At 43.2% G+C, this 16,106-nt stretch overlaps 1 protein-coding gene across 6 annotated transcripts in view; it reads right to left on the bottom strand.

Moving 5' to 3' along the window:
• Positions 1 to 1,784: 1,784 nt before the first annotated feature.
• pard3ab (par-3 family cell polarity regulator alpha, b) overlaps positions 1,785 to 16,106 on the bottom strand; it is a 270,589-nt gene continuing 256,267 nt past the window's right edge. For all 6 annotated transcript variants that reach the window (XM_065953638.1, XM_065953641.1, XM_065953634.1 and 3 more), the window contains 2 exons: positions 11,607 to 11,749; positions 1,785 to 6,258 (listed from right to left, as the gene is read on the bottom strand). In XM_065953638.1, the coding sequence (XP_065809710.1) occupies positions 5,874 to 6,258; positions 11,607 to 11,749 (528 nt within the window). In that variant the 3' untranslated portion in view covers positions 1,785 to 5,873. The remainder of the gene's footprint in view (positions 6,259 to 11,606; positions 11,750 to 16,106) is intronic.

Here is a 16,106-nt window from a genome sequence, read left to right as displayed (position 1 = left end):
TACTGTTTCACTGTTACGGGACTCCCACCATAACATCTCGTGGAGCATTTTATCTTCACAGTGTTACAGGGACCAGATTTTCCTCTGAGGATGAATATAAACCACAGAATCTGTGCACTTCTCCAACTCTCAAATTTCTCTCCCAAAACTCTGTAGTGCACCTTTAAGTAAAAATGTACTAAACCTTAGTTATTTATACCAACAGTTATCAAAGCCAGATAAATCCTTCATTGTAATTGGCTGTGACTTTCGAGGCGGCCGCCATGACAGAGCAGCCTTGACATACACAAAACGTTTATTGTTGCTATGGAAACACCAGATGTTACATTGCTTTTTCTATTGTTTGCATTTATCACTGCAGGTGAACGATACCGTTTGAAAAGAAAGCGCAGCTCAGGCTTGAAATGAAAATGTTGCTGTACTGGAGTCGCTGAAGGAGAAGCAGACGTTACTCCTCCTCCTCCTCCTCCTCCTGAACCCACGACCCGCTCATCCATCGAGAATGTTTCTGAAGGATCCGTCAGGTATGCCTGTGGCCGTTAACACATGTTCAGCAATGATGAATAGAGAGGGACCGCTGTGAATGCTTCCTGAAGTTTGGTTGGATCGAGGTAGGTCCAAAAAAAACCCCAAAAAAACCCTGGACTGACACCCGCCTTTCCATGCGCCTTTTTTGAAAACACTCGATATGACTCCTCTTCTTTGGACAAAAACACATGACCTGAATGTGTTGATGATGTACTGAAGGACCCTGAGAGATGACGCATGACGCACAGGTTCATGTTTTGACTTGTGTCACATGAACAGCAGAAAACCTCATGAAGCTCTGAGCATGATTCAGAAACATTCAAATCCACACCACTGACACAGCGGAAACGACATGCTGTGTTCACGCATGAGAGCACCAAATGTCCTTTTGGAAGCAAAGCCCACTGTGTGTGTGTGTGTGTGTGTGTGTGTGTGTGTGTGTGTGTGTGTGTGTGTGTGTGTGTGTGTGTGTGTGTGTGTGTGTGTGTGTGTGCATTTAATGTATGTTGGTTTTCTTATTACTGTACACCTTTAAGGAAATGCTCTGAAGGTTTAAATTAAAAAAAAAAGGTAAATAAAAGGTTAAAATCTTCAAATATAGTTTTTAAAGAGAGTAAAAATAAATCCCTCTTGTAGTCTGACTCCAGAAACATTTTTCTTCATGCACTTCCCTCTGAATCCCACACACACACAGGAACACGCACACACACATTTTGAAGTCGATGAAAAGAACAGTCTGCCATGAAGGATAAAAGCACAGGATGAGGCAGAGGGATTTCTCCTCTTCATCTCACATCTCAGTTTCCTTCCAGCACATCCAGCAGTCGGCCGGCTTAAGGAGCATTAGCGGTATTTGGTTAGGACGTCACCTTTGCCCCTCAGAACAAAAACAGTAGCCGCTCCACAGCTCCCCTGTGAGGGACAATGGGAATGGAGGTCGGACTTAATAACAGGAAACACAATGGCGTTAAGAGGAAGATTACCTCAGTGTGTTCAACAGATCGCTTACACAGTTGTTGCAGAGAAGCCCAAATGTTTTCGGTTACGCGTTCTCCGTCAGCTGCTGCAGCTCACCCCCCCACCCCCCCTGCCCCCCACCACGAGGAATTCATGAAGTTTTCTATCTCTCTGTCGTATCTGCTGGATCTCAGAAGAAGTCATCAGAACACAGACCTGTCAGATTTTGACATTTGACAGCAAAGTGAGTCTGTGGGGGGGGGGGGGGGTAGAGAAACGCAGGACAGGCAGAGGCAGGCGAGGTTGTAAACAGGATGGAACAGCCTTCCGCTTTATTCTAAATTTGATATGTACAGGAAAAGTGGCTGTATACATTTCTCAATATACCATGTAAAAGTTTTCTGAAAAAAAAAAAAAGAACAAAAACAAATTGCACATCAGCGTCCATTTTTCTTCTACTTTAAAACATGTCATGGTACAGCATGGTTGAAGGCAATGTCAAACGGGAATACAAATACACTGATAACCGCTTGCAAGTGTTGGCTCTTGTAAATAACGTTTAAAAAAAAAAAAAAGCTTCAGGAAGGAGTACCCCTTAAAAATAACATTTTAATGCAATGATATTAAAAACGTTTAAAAAACACACACACACACACACACACATCGTAGTCTGTGTGCTGTAGTGTCACCGACAAACAAATCACATCCTGTCTCTTTTTGTGTAACATTTTTATATTATTTCAGGCACTTGTCGATATCAGACCCTCCGTGACTAAACTAGCTGAACAGTGACGTCCGTAAAGTTTACAGCACAGGTCCAAAAAAAAAAACATCCTTCTAAAATGTGCGAGTTCGGCATGATCGGACGCACTAGTGTTCACAGCAGGAAGTGCAGGCCGCTACAACCAAAACACTTTTACTATTAAAAAAAACAATCCAAGTGGAGAGGGTTATTTCTCCCCCTCACACACACAGACACACACTTTGAATCTTTATTTGGTAACACTTTTCATCGACTTTAAAGCACACTGAGCCAAATGGCCATAGTGTGTTTTTTTTACAACAAGGTACATACATAATGCAAAAGGGTCGTTTCAGTTAGCTTCATACAGAGTGGTGTTGTGAAGTTTTAACTATGTGGAGAAAAAAAAAGCAGTTTTCTTCACCTTTACACTCTTTTCCGTTTTATCATTTATCAGCCCTACCACGTCTGTCTCTCTCCCAGCGAGGGTCTTCATTAACCAACAGGAGATAATGTATGTCACGCAGCTTCACTCTGCATATGCGTTGTGTAGGAGTGAAGGGCAATTACGTACCGCCTGTTTGTTTCCCGCTGCTTAATGATAGCCAGGTTTTATTTCTATTTTTTTTTTATATTTCCCTTTTGTGTTTTTTTTTTTTTTCCAGAGTTCGACCTCAGCTGGATCTCATTTGTTCGTTTGCAGGCAGAGACACAAACGATAGTGATGTCAGAGAAGGGAAGGTTAAGACTGAAGAGGATCTGTTGCCACCTCCTGCAGCAATTAAGAGCAGAGGGGCTGCTTTGCTGTGCTGGTGATTTTTTTTAAGCATGTGTCATCAACGCCCAAGGTCTTCTTCCCCCGACCTACAAGTACAGCAGCTGGTTTCGCTGATTACACTCCTCCATTTTGAATAAGAAAAAAAAAAAAAAAAAAAAAAGCATTTGCAAGGTGTGATTGGAATTAAAGAAGTCAAAACCTGCATGTCATAATGGAGCAAGCTTCTGGACCAGCATGGTTCCTTATTAAAATCACAAATGTCACTGGTTTAAAGGGTTAGTTCATCCAGATTAGGAGATAACTCTGTTCATTCACAGCACTTTCCAGAAATGCAGCAAGCTTTGGTTTATTTTTGTCCCAAGTTTTGAGATTTCTAAACCCTTTCAAAATACTTCTGAGGAATATAAAAATGTATAACGTTGCTCTCCCTGTGACATTTGAGTAAGATTTAAACACCACATCATCAACATTTGGTACCAGAAATGGTCAATTTATGAAAGGTCAGTGAAATTATTTTAATCCAGTAGCCACGCTCGGATGATTTACCAACTGGGTCCAAGTAAATTTGTAAATAATAAAAAAAAAGGTTTACCATGAAGTTACATTCATAGGAAGCCAAAGTGAAGGTCAATATCAAACCCTCTTGGCACATTAATTGCCAGCAAATTCAAAATAGAGGATGTTATCTTAGCTCATTAGCTGAGTTTTAGCTACTGTTTTAGTAGAACTATCCTCTAAATCCTCTAAAACAGGGCACAATTCTGTCTTTTAAACTAAATGTATTAACGATTGTGTTGCCAGCAACTGAGGTAACGAGCAGCAGTTAGCGTTAAAGTGACAGTTAGCAAGCTAGCTAACTCACACAGTTATTGAGCTGTCTCATTTGTCTGGCTCGTTCTCTAGCTCTGCAATTATGTCATCAATCTTCTTGGGAGCCTATCTTCATTTTCCAAGAGTTCCACAGAGTCCCGCCCTGCTGTGCTGTGATTCGCTAGTTCGTATGTGCTGTGATTGGCTAGCTCTATTATGCTAGAATCAGCGAGAAAAGCTTAGGGATATAAAAAAACAGGACATGGAGAACGCTGTTCGATTCTTGGATAGATCGATAAATATACTTTAACAGAACATGTTCATTATCTCCACCTGGATTTATGATTTTGGTGCATAAACATTACAAACTGTGGTTGTCATTCTACATAAGCTTCCCACTTAGTTTTCGGGAAAAACAAGAGTTGAACATGAACATGAGTCCTTTGTACTCCTGGGGGAGAATATCTCTGTAGGAAAACATCGAGGAATTCCAGCACAGTAGGACCGGGTGAGGGTGAACTCTATTACGTCTTGCACTGAATATTATGTGAGGACGCACAGATTTGCTTTGACACTCTGCAAGGGGATCAGAAAAAAGAAACACATTTCAGAGAAACACAATAACTGAATAAGTTCAGTCTGTTTTTGTAAATCTGAAGAAGAGTGTCAGGTGTTAAAGGGCAGAAAAAAACAAAGCACTAACTGCAAATTAAAAGCAATTAACTACTTGGGACAACTCTGCAACTGTTTTGTTAAAATCTGGACAAACGCTGCAGCTAATCTCACACTGAGAGGCTTATTGTCGGTTTCTACCCATCTTTTTTTTTTTTCTTGTTGCTGTTATCCCCCTCTTTTTGTCAGAAGCCGGGCCCTCTGTCGGTGCCTCTGGTGGCAGCTTTCTCTGGCTCTGGCAGGCAGCAGGTGGCTTGTGATGAAAAATTCAGTGCAGAGCCTGACTCGGGAGACGAGGAGGAGGGGAGGAGGGGAGGAGGGGGAGGAGGGGGAGGGTGGGAGGAAGAGGAAGGGGAGGGGTGACATGAGAGGAAGGTGGGAGATGAGTGTGAAGCAGGGGAGGATGAAGGTTGGGGGTGTTGAGGTAGAAGAAATAAAAGGTAATGAACAGAGAGAATGACAAGAGAGAGGATGGGAACCAGAGCTCCAGACAGACCGACAGGCAGGCGGGCCAGGGAATCAAGCCCAGAGCGGTGCAGGGGGGCCAGGCAGAGGATCAGAGCTGTCTACCCTCTCTCTGCCTGGGTCTCCTCCACGGAGATAACACACGATATGAATCATTTATGAAGAGGGGGGGGGGGGCTTTTTTATTTATTTTTATTAATAACACACACACACACTGTGCCCTGCTTCTTTCATACACTTTGCCGTGTTTCCTCTGCTCCCCGGGGGAGTACTCAAGTGAGAGAGCGAAGATCGCTGAGCAGAAAAACACCGCATGGAGAGAAGAAAACAGGATGCAGAGAAACGCCAGCAGCGTTTGTAAAGGGGGGGGGGGGGTTGAATGTTAACTTTGAATTTGTGAACCGATTGGAAGAGTCATCCGTGGGACACTTTGTAAAGCCACGACACACACACACACTCGATTGTGAAACATTGTACCTTGTCACTTGCCTACACACATAAAAACCCACACAGAAAACTAACACCTCCCCCCCCCCCCCCCCCCCGTGGGCTCAAAGGAAGCGCCCACTCACTTGCCCGTCTGCCCATTTTTGATTGTCAGCACGTGACTGTTGCCAAAACGCTGGATGAATCAGAGTCTCTGGACGAGCGAGAAGAAGCATCGTGTCCGTGGATGCAGAGAAGGCACTGAGCGTCGCACGTCTGTAGGAGGGACCGCTCGCTTGTACAGTATAGGTCAGCTGCACAGCGGGGGGGAGGGGGGGGGGGGAGTGAACACAAACACCCACACTTCACTAAGATCACCGCTAAGCTACATGACCTCTAGCTCGTCCCTTTTGTCAAGATGTGTAGCGTCCACTCCTGCTGTTTGTGTAAAAGTTCTCCGTCCGGCTTTTCTTTCCATCAGTCCAACAAAACTCCTCAAGAGTAAAAAAGTCTTCCCTTCTCCGACCCCAATCTATTCAGCCTCGCTAACTGCGACGGCGAAGGCGGCACGTCATGGCGGTAGGGCCCTTTCGGAGACGCGGGGTCCTTCAGGTGCCCCGTGGAGTACCCTTCATAGCTGCTCTCCTGCATCAGCTTCCCTTTGGCCTCCTGCTCTCGACGCCTCTGCTCCTGCCTCAGCAGCTCCTGGGCCTCCAGGAGGACTCGGGCGTTGACGCCGCCCCCGCCCGGGTAGCCGTTCCTGGAGCCCTGGTAGCTGGAGTACCTGGGGTTGTCCTTCGCCGTCTGGAAGCCCTCGCCCGGCGGGTACACTTTGTCCCACGAGTCCTGCGAGATGGTGCTGGGGTTCTTCCTGGGTTGCCTGAACGTGGAAAGAGGAAACAGGAAGAGGGGCATGTGAGATGTGGTTTTTACTTTGGCTTCAGAAGATTTCTTTAATGAAATATCTTCACTTCTTTTGGTCAAGCAACAATAAATCATTTTCATTGTAAGTCAGCAGGTTTTAAACACATAGTATGTATTGTATGTTGTGTAAAGAGAGGAGTCTTAAAGGGGACATATTCTGAAAAATCCACTTCTACAGTGTTTTTGAACATATATCTGGGTAACCTGAGTGTCTACTGACCCACAAAATGTGAAATAAACCCATCCAGTCCTTTGTTTGTGGTCTGCATAAGTCTTACAACACAGAGTAAAATGCTCCTTTCAAATGTGCTCTCCTTGTGATGTCACAGTGGGATTCTGGTAAAAAAAAATCCCCTCCCCTCCCCTGGTATCTCCACCCATGGACTCCACCCCCAGACTAGAACAAAACTTTTGCGCAGTTCTGCCATTTTTATTCTCTCTACAGAGGAGTGATGTCTTTCAGGAAAACTCAGGGGGGCTCATTGCATTTAAAGAGACACACACACCAAAATGGAGCGTTCTGAGAGAGCTGGTTTATACAGGGTCACAAACCTCCTCTGGTGCTTGATTCATGTTATATTTTGACCAAAGCACAGCACAGATGTTTCATTTAGACCACAGGGGACTGTTTGAAAAGGTAAGAAAAAGGCTATAATATGTCCTCTTTAATTTTCTGTGGATTGATTGTCAAACAGGAAAAAGCATATTCTTGTTTTGGAACTAGACTTTCTTTATGAGTTGGGTGATGAAAACAGAAACTGTAATGTTGCCATGAGGTAAGCGGTGTGCTGCACCTGACTTCTGAGATATCTGCTTTAGTTTGCATTCAAAGGAAATTAAGGTTTTGGGCCCAATTTTAACATACTGTATTGCAGTCTTAATGACTCATAGGTAAAGAAAGTTTAGGAATCAATCTGGTTGATTGGCTCAGCTAGCATCCAAGAAATGTCTGTAATATTTTAGACACTGCTTACTTACATAAAGCAAATGTTTCCTAATCTTTATTCAAAGGTCCTAATAAAACAGGTTTTGCTACAGGTAAACATTTTTTTTAGAAGTAGGTTTTAGGAGTGATATATAAAACTTCAAAGCCATTCGACTCCAGGGTCTTGTGGTTTGTGTGGCCCGGGTTTGAATCCAACCTGAGGCTCCTTTCTCCAATGTCCTATCCCGCTTTCTCTCTCCCTGATGTCTGACTCTGTCCACTGTCCTGTCTCTCTTATAAAGGCATAACAAGCCTAGAAATTGAATCTTACAAAAAAAACACAAGCGGTGAGTTTTTATGTGACACATTTGTGAGGTTGAGAAACTGGGATTTTTGATGAATAGATACAGATCACTTGATTCAGTATAAAATAATTCCAAACAATTCAACCTCCTCCTGTTGGCTCCTTCTCTAATACAATCCTTTCCTTTGTTCCTAACTCACCACTTGAACCCTCTTTGCAGATTATTGTGACCTCTTTTGGTGAAACAAAATATCAGCAGCAGCAAAACAGTTTTTCTCTAACCCAATTACCTCCTGGCAGACGGACTAAAGTGTTTGGATGCTCTGGTGAAAATACATTTCTGTCAGTCGTAGAGTAGCCAAGACATCACGTTCGATGAAAATGGGGGACCATTACGGCCTCACATGATCCCCCTGGGCAAGTAGCAGCCCTGCGGTAACAACGTGCAGGGATACCTAACCATGTCAAAGCCCCCATCCAGCCCATTAGGCCCCCTTCAAGACAGACACAGACAACCATTGGATCTGACAAGACAGCAACAGTAAGACCCGTTCGAGGTTGGAAAAAAAGATGAGGCGACCATGTCAGCAATGGATTTGCTCGGGGCTGATATTTGACACCTGACACATGTGTCTTAAAGGCACAGTTAGTTGTCACGCTTCTGTCGGGGGGGGGGGGCTGCCTCGCCCCTTTACAAGAAAGGTTGTGGAGAGAAAGGAAAAAAGATGCAGATGTGTGACATGAGCTCTCATTTCTGCTTGACTAGGTTCTGTCTGGCAGCACATATGATATGCATGAGTGTCCCAAACCCTACAGCTCCACCTTCATTTATCCCGAGGGCAAGGAAACACCCGAGGAAAGAGAAAGAGAAGAAGACACAAAAACATCAATGGGCTTTTGACTCGGAGCCATGCATAATTAGCAGGTTTATCAGCCAGCTGTGAAGAAATCGTATTATTCTTGTGTTTGGATTTGAGTAGGAAGTGAAGAGAAAAAAGAATCCTTAATGAGAACAGAGAGGACCTTTGTTTTTTATCCAAGAGAGATTGAATCCAATTGGAGATGGATACGCTTCTCGATCGGTGTGATATGGAGTATGCAGCCCAGGTTTATTCTTGCACACGGTTGAGTGATTCCAATTTTCAGAGACGGGCATCCCCGGGATCTGATTTTCATTTTTACATGTTGACAAAGAGGCCAAAAGCTGGTCCGACCCCCCACCCCCCGCTGAGAAATGCAAAGCAGATCGCTTCTCTCTCTCTCTCTGTGTGAAGCCGTGCCAAGGGGGAGCAATGTACATGTGTGGTAAATACAGAAAGACATGTTCTGTCTTCTGTGCATGCACGCGATGAAGCATGGCGGATGATAAAATAGAGAAGGGGAAAAGGTGACGGAGGGAGATAAAAAAAAGAGACTTTGTGAGAGGTGGTAGAGCGAGGCAGATGTTCATGTGGTTCAGACACACACCAGTGGGACGCCATGCCTCTGCAGCTGTTGCAGAAAAGTCTCCAATAATGCCATTAAACTGGTTCTGAGATCAATGGCGTCGTCCAGTAGATGATGAACATGAGGTCCCTTCATGCAGCGTCACTGGTTCAAATGGCAGCGGTTTAAGTTCTTGTTTGGGATAAAGGTCTCACCCAGAAGAGAACCGACCTTTTTCCAAAATGAAAGCAGTTTTTTTTAAGGAATGCCTGGGCCATTAATCAAGTCTCCTTTCATGGAGCATGTCACACGACTTCAGCGAGGCCATACGCATCGCATCAAGGCTGTGATCTCCGAAACCGCCATATTTACTTCCTTCTCAGCCTCTGACTTGACACACGATGGAAAGTCAAACAATGGTTGGTGTTCTCCAGATACTCCAGCGGGGTTTATCCAAACAGAACAGTTTCTTAATGGAATTAGTGGAGGGAAAATAAAGGGGACGAGGCCACAGGATGTTGCCTCTGACCGCTGGAGCAGCACGGTACTTCATTAATCTTTCAGCAAAAGCTGCCTGCAATATTTATCAAGGAAGGGATTTATGCCGATAACGGTGGATTAGAGTACGATGGTGAAGTAATAGAAGATAATGTATTTAATGTTGTGTATGTATGGTGAGTGCACTAGGCCTGAAATCGCAGTGTGTTTGAGAGGCTGAGTGAGAAATAACAGACTACTTAGAGAGACAATAATACCTTTGACCGTATTAAAGTCCCTCAAGAAGACGAAAAAAAACTCTTCTTAAAGGTCCATACCAATGTTGTTTTAGAGACGTTAGCAGATGTAAATCTTCCACTTTCTCAAACCATTTTTAAAGCCAGGCCCTTCAGTTTACATCTTGTTTCTCTTCCTGATACAGATTCAAACATCTAGACCTCTGGTTCTTAAATGGTGGGTCTGGACCCAAAAGTGGGTCTTGCAGCAGCTTTCAGTGGGTTGCAAATCTATTAATGTGGTCAAAAACTCTATGAAGTGATTTTTTTAACATGCAAGTTTTGCTAATTTCCTTGTTCTATATGTTTTGTACCGTCTGAGGTCCAGACTGCACAATTTTGCATCAAATAAATCTGATAACACCCGACGTCCAGCCTCCACCATCGGACTGCGTCGTCCCCTCAACCACCGCCGTCCTCATTACTGCACGGCCTGCTCCGACCTCCACCTCAGAGACAAGGAAGTGTGGACAACAGGAACGTGAGGAATACAAAGGAGAAATCCTTCCTGCATCTATAATATAATATGAGTATTATGCTCTTTTGTAAAGCGTCTCACGATAACCCTCGTTATGAATTGGCGCTACACAAATTATAATTTATTGATTGATAGGTTGAAAATATTAGAAATGTGGGTAGTGATTTTTCGGTTTAAAAGGCTTCAGTAACACTTGTAGTACAAAAATCAACTTTATTAGAACTTTGCTTTTAGATCTTGTTTTATGCTCAGTTTGCCTGATTTCACCTGTTTGACTTTGACTTATTCTAATTGGAGTACTTTGAGATTTCCTTCAAATGTAAAGCGCTTTATGAATAAAATGTATCATTTATTATTATTATTCTGACAACAAAATCTCTTAACAATCAAATGTATCTCTCTGTAGATATTTGCTGTTGGAAGTGTGAGCTTTAAATCATCCCATCTGACACCGACCCCCCGACATCGGTTAAAGGGCTTAAAACATAACGATGTCTAAATACTTTATCTTATGACTGATGGTCATGTTTGCTTCTGTTGGTCATCATGAGGCATCAGAGTTGATTTCACTCTGTTTCAGATCCTGTTAAAAACTCCTCACAGGGACTTTAATGTCAGAGAAAATCCACTTTAAGCCCAAATCTCAACGATATTCAATCTACTTTGAAATTATGAAAGATGTTCCCATGTTCCCATCACACACACACACACACACACACACACACACACACACGCAGTAGCACTTCCTGGAACAACAGGCAGTCGTATCATGCAGATCAAAGGGAATTACATTAAGGGAGAGGAAAGCAATCATGTCAGATCTGTGTGAGAGGGTAACGTGATCTTTCCATTCGGAGGCTCAGTGTGAGTGTGTCCCGTGTGTGTTTGTGTGTTTTGTGCGTGGGATTGTGTGTAGTTGTGTGGCTCGAGCCTGACCCTCTGTGACCCCCTTTTCTTCCTCAGATGCTATATTTGAACATGTATGTAATCTGCGATCATTACTGACTCAAGGCTATTACCATGAATCTGACATAGACAAGCGAACCCGAGTGCACACACACACACACACACAGACACTCACACACACACACAGACACAAACTCACACACAGACACACACAAACACACACACACACAAACACAAACACATTACAGTACATTACTGCACATTAGATTGAATTACAGATCTAAAACAGACACAAACACAGTCACAACCTCCCGGACACATTTCATATCAGACAGACAGCAGCACACACACACACACACACACACACACACACACCCACACACACACACCGAGCACATATTGATTGTTAGACAGAAACAAACAAACATCAAACACGACATCACATCACGCCTGTCCAACACACACACACACACACACAGTCGGTCACTCTTACCGTGGCAGGGAGCTGTACTGCCGCTGTGCCTGGGCGAACGAGTCTCTCTCCTCCTGTCTCTGCCTCTGCATCTGAACCTCGACGGACACCGAGTGACGACCCGGCTGGCTGTACCCGCCCGGACCGTTACTGCTGTTGTTTGACTGAAAACAGCGAGACGGCAGCTCAGGTTAACTCTTTAAGATCTCAATGTCATCAGATTCATTACATCTATGTTTTTATAACTCTGCAACTAAATAGACAAGATGTAACATAAAGTCAGAGGAAATGTGCATCAGAAGGTCAAATATGATGTTTACAATGATAATGAATTCATGGATCTCAATGCAGGAAACACCTCTTTCCTCACAGGTAAGTATAGAAACTACATACATACTGTAACACGTGAGTTGCTCATTGTATTTAAGGATCATTTTCTACTGATTTGGTCTACATTAACTTTACTCACAGTGTCTTAAAACTCAACTTAAAAATAACAATGTAAATCTGTTCTGTCATACAGAAGTGCTTAACTACGGAGGCCCTGAAGTCCAAAAAGTAAAATAAATTACTTTTGGGCACAATATAATTATCTTGTTCCCACAAGTAGTTCTTCAAACTTTTAGAGACTTCGGGAGCTCCGTACCTAACAGACATACCTCTTTTTTACAACGTCTACCCGTGATGATGATTGATTTAGAGTTTTTTTCTCCAGATCTGGACTTACTTATCTCGAGTTAACAGTGCAGGGTTTCCCTTGATAAGGAGTAAATTTCTTGAGATCTCGAGAAATCAACTGAGATGAACTCATTATCACAGGAAAACCAGAGTTTGTTAATCCAGGATCACTAAGTCGAGATCAGGAAACAACCAAAATGTTCTCATTATCAAAGGAAAACAGAGTAAATAAAATGTATGGAAGCATGTCCTCTCAGGGCTTTACTTAAAGGATTGAAAAAACATGAATTTGAAAGTGTTTATGGTATTCATTGCCGAGCATTAATCCTGTTTTTTATTTTGTATTTTTGAGTTGTGGGAGGCTAAGAGGGGTCATAGATAGCTTTTATCTGTGTTGTCACTACCTGGAGTCTTGCATGTACAGTACTGAAGCTGGGTCTGTTGAAGGTGGCAATGCTGTTTCGGTTGCCGTGGCAACTGAGGGCCATAGGGTAGGTTATGTAACTTATCAGTAGGATATAGGGGCATGACTGGAGCACAGGGTGTCTACACATTAGGCACATCAACACAGTATTTCCTCACATTAGGCAAATCAAGGATTCTGCATCGGCTAAATGTCAGCAGAGGAAAGTGTGAAAATATTTTCTATTTCGACCTCTCTACTGAAGTATTGCCTTGTGGCTCTCTATTGTGGCTGTGAGAGGAACATGTCAGTCCACTGTGCAGGAGATGCTGTAGTATTTTGTGTAATCAGAGCTCCATATTTAAACCATTAAATGAATATTAGACTTTTAAAATGAGACCCTGAGCTTCCGTCAAAACAAACCTCAGATATCTTTTAAACATGGCAAGAAAAAACATGAAATATGAAGATCATTTTATAATTATGGACTTTTTAAAATCAATTTTTTTTTAGCTCATTTTGTTTTGGTTATTATTTCAGGACATTCTTTTCTTTAGTTGCCGGATCTAATGGACATTTTGTTGGTTGTTAAGTAAACATTTTTGACCTTAAATTAGGTATTTGTTTTAATTTCAGTTCAACTATTTGGAAACAGGGTTGTAAAACATTGAGATCCAATGATATATGAGGTGTATCTCGTTTGTCATTATAATAATGAGGAAATATTCACTCCACAAAGGTTCTTTTTAAATACCTTTGTTCAAATTCACAGCATTAAAAATCACCACGACTCGAGTCAGGGTTTCCAAACAGTAGCAGTCTGTGACACATGACACCTCACAAAAACTCCCAGAACCCCCCTCCCTCCCTCCCTCCCTCCGCCCCCTTTAGAGTCCAAACCACAGACACTTACCAGCAGTCAGTCGGGCAGACACACCCTGAGCTCGTCTCTTCTCAGGTCAAAATGAAGGTGAGACATAAACAGACAGAAGGAGGAGGGGGGGTTGTGTGAGGACGGGGGCCATGCTGGAGAAACTCAGAACAGGGGGGGTGCAGTGATGAGACACGGTGGATGTTAGTGGGTGTTAATGAAGGAGACAACACTCAGTCTGTTGGATAACGTGACCGTCCTCCCTCCAAAGATAAACACTCCTGTGAGGGTCATAATGTTACAGAGGGCGTAGACATGAAACACGTAGATTTGAATGGATATACCCGCCTCCTAGACATTCATTAAAATATACTTATGCATCTTCTTATCCCCAGAGGAGTTCTGTATCCTTGAAACAACCATGACTTAAAATAAGTAAAGCTTATATTAATAGCCACAGAGATGAAAAGCCTGCCAACATGGCCTTCCACTGGGTTCATCCAATTGTTTCTCTGACTCCTAAGTCAGGACACTTTCACAACCTTTCATTTACTCTCCCCTTAGAGAGACTGATTTTGAGGCTCTTTCTGAAGCAGCTTTCGAGAAGTTCACCTTCGACCTACTTCTCACCTCCAGACAGGTAAACTTGTCAGTTTTAGAAAGTTGTGAAGTTTCTTAGATTATACCACCCAAATCAGAAAGCAAAAATGTTATGGACATGAGTGTGTTCTCTTGATAAGCACTTTGTTTAAAGCGAATCCCTTTAGCTATGAGGCCAGCCCTTGCCTAACCCCGGTCTTCAACCTTCATCCAACCAGAGGACTCCCCTAAAGCAAATCTCTATTAACATTTATGTGCATAGACAAAATCTATAAGCGAGGGACAGGATAGTTGAGGCTGGAAGCATTCTGAGTTTTTTTTTTCCAGCTAATAAAGACCAATGTACTTTGAGCTGGCTTTGATTTGATTGGCCCCTTGGCGACAAATAACGTTTTTGGAATTGAATGGATGAATTGAAGTTAAGTAAGGACGACTTCACAAACTAAACCTAACCCTAAGGCTTTAGGAGGTCAAATCATCAGGGTCTGATCATGAAAACGTTGATAAAATTGATCTTCATACGACGCATGTTACTTGAGCCTTTTGACCTCTTTGATAACAAGTGAGAAAGAAGTCCATGTGAGGAGCAAAAGAGGTGAAAAACATTTATCGGAATGTGATCCAGGAACCCCTTAGCCTTCCTCAGACATGACTTTGTCTTTCTATGAACAGATAGCTCTACAACAGTGTGGTTAACAATGTCTCTTGACCTCACTCCGACTCCATTCTCATGTCTAAAGTTGCTAGTTGGACTGTAAACAATGACCAGAGGATGGAGATGGAAGATAACCAGCATGTCAGTAATCAATTTCTTCTGACTACACGTGAACCCACTGGATATTTGTTGTTGCCTCCAGAGGCTAAATTGTCGTCATAATGTAACCAATTGGTAACGAGATAAACCAGATGCTAACAGCTTCTCAAACAGCCCATTGAAAAAATAAAGACCGGCCTAAATGTCTTCCCTGTTGAGGTTTTTTAACGGGGTCTTTGCAAAGACAGATGAGAAAGTTTGCACCCACACTCAAACAACTAGAAGCTATTATTCCTCTCAGCAGCAGAGCGCCACCTCAAACTTCAGCCCACACTTGTACCACAACCCCCTTCCATCCGCTCGTCCGATGTTCATTAGCGGTGTGGGTGCAATAACTGCGAGCGGATCAGTCGTTACACAAAGCCAATGCAATTACTTTTATGGCAGTGCAGAGTGTCGGGAGCCTGGCGGAAGCACTGTGGACATCAGTTGGTGGGAAGAACATAAAGCGATTAAGAGCGCTGAAGAGACACTCCCCTTTAAACCCAATGAGGCCAGGGGGCAATCACCTCTGGAATTGATGGGCATTGCCTCGCTACCCGGGGGCCGACAATAAAGAACAAGCTGGCCGAGACCTGAGATGGAGGGAGTGAAGCACCCACGCAAAACCTTTTTCCACAGCTGAATGGAGAATCACCCGCGGGTAAATTACAGTCCCAATATATTTCACATGAGAAGGAAAGTCCCTTTAGAGGTTTAGGCATATTAAAATATTCCTAGGACTGCTAGCTCACTTGGTGATTTTTGAGGAGAGGAGCGGAATACCCTGAAGGAATACACATAATAGAAGTGTTAAAATGTTACAGTAAAATACAAGAGGCAATCGTATGCCATTTTTTTTTAAACCCCCTAACTTCAAGAAAAACGAACTCCTCATTTCCCGTCGTGGTATAAATGAGAACAATAAAGCTGGCGCGGTGCTGCCGGGAGAGCGGGCATCAGTCATCCTGATGGAATTAGACCATGCGCTACCCACAATCCCCCGGCAGCTTTCCAAATGATTGGGGGGAGAAAAAAAAAGAAAAAAATATTGCTAAAAACTGATGGCTTTAACGGGGAGGGGTTGGGAAAACAGCTCGTGTTGAAAATGGATAATTGGGCAAATCAAGCACAGAGGTCGAGAAAACTGCAGGGTGGATTCTGCAACACTTTACT

This window comes from Labrus bergylta, chromosome 4 (assembly GCF_963930695.1).
Source record: "Labrus bergylta chromosome 4, fLabBer1.1, whole genome shotgun sequence".
NCBI classification, from domain to species: Eukaryota; Metazoa; Chordata; class Actinopteri; order Labriformes; family Labridae; genus Labrus; species Labrus bergylta.
Note: the sequence above shows the minus strand (reverse complement) of the source record. Positions and strands in the feature narration are given on the sequence as shown.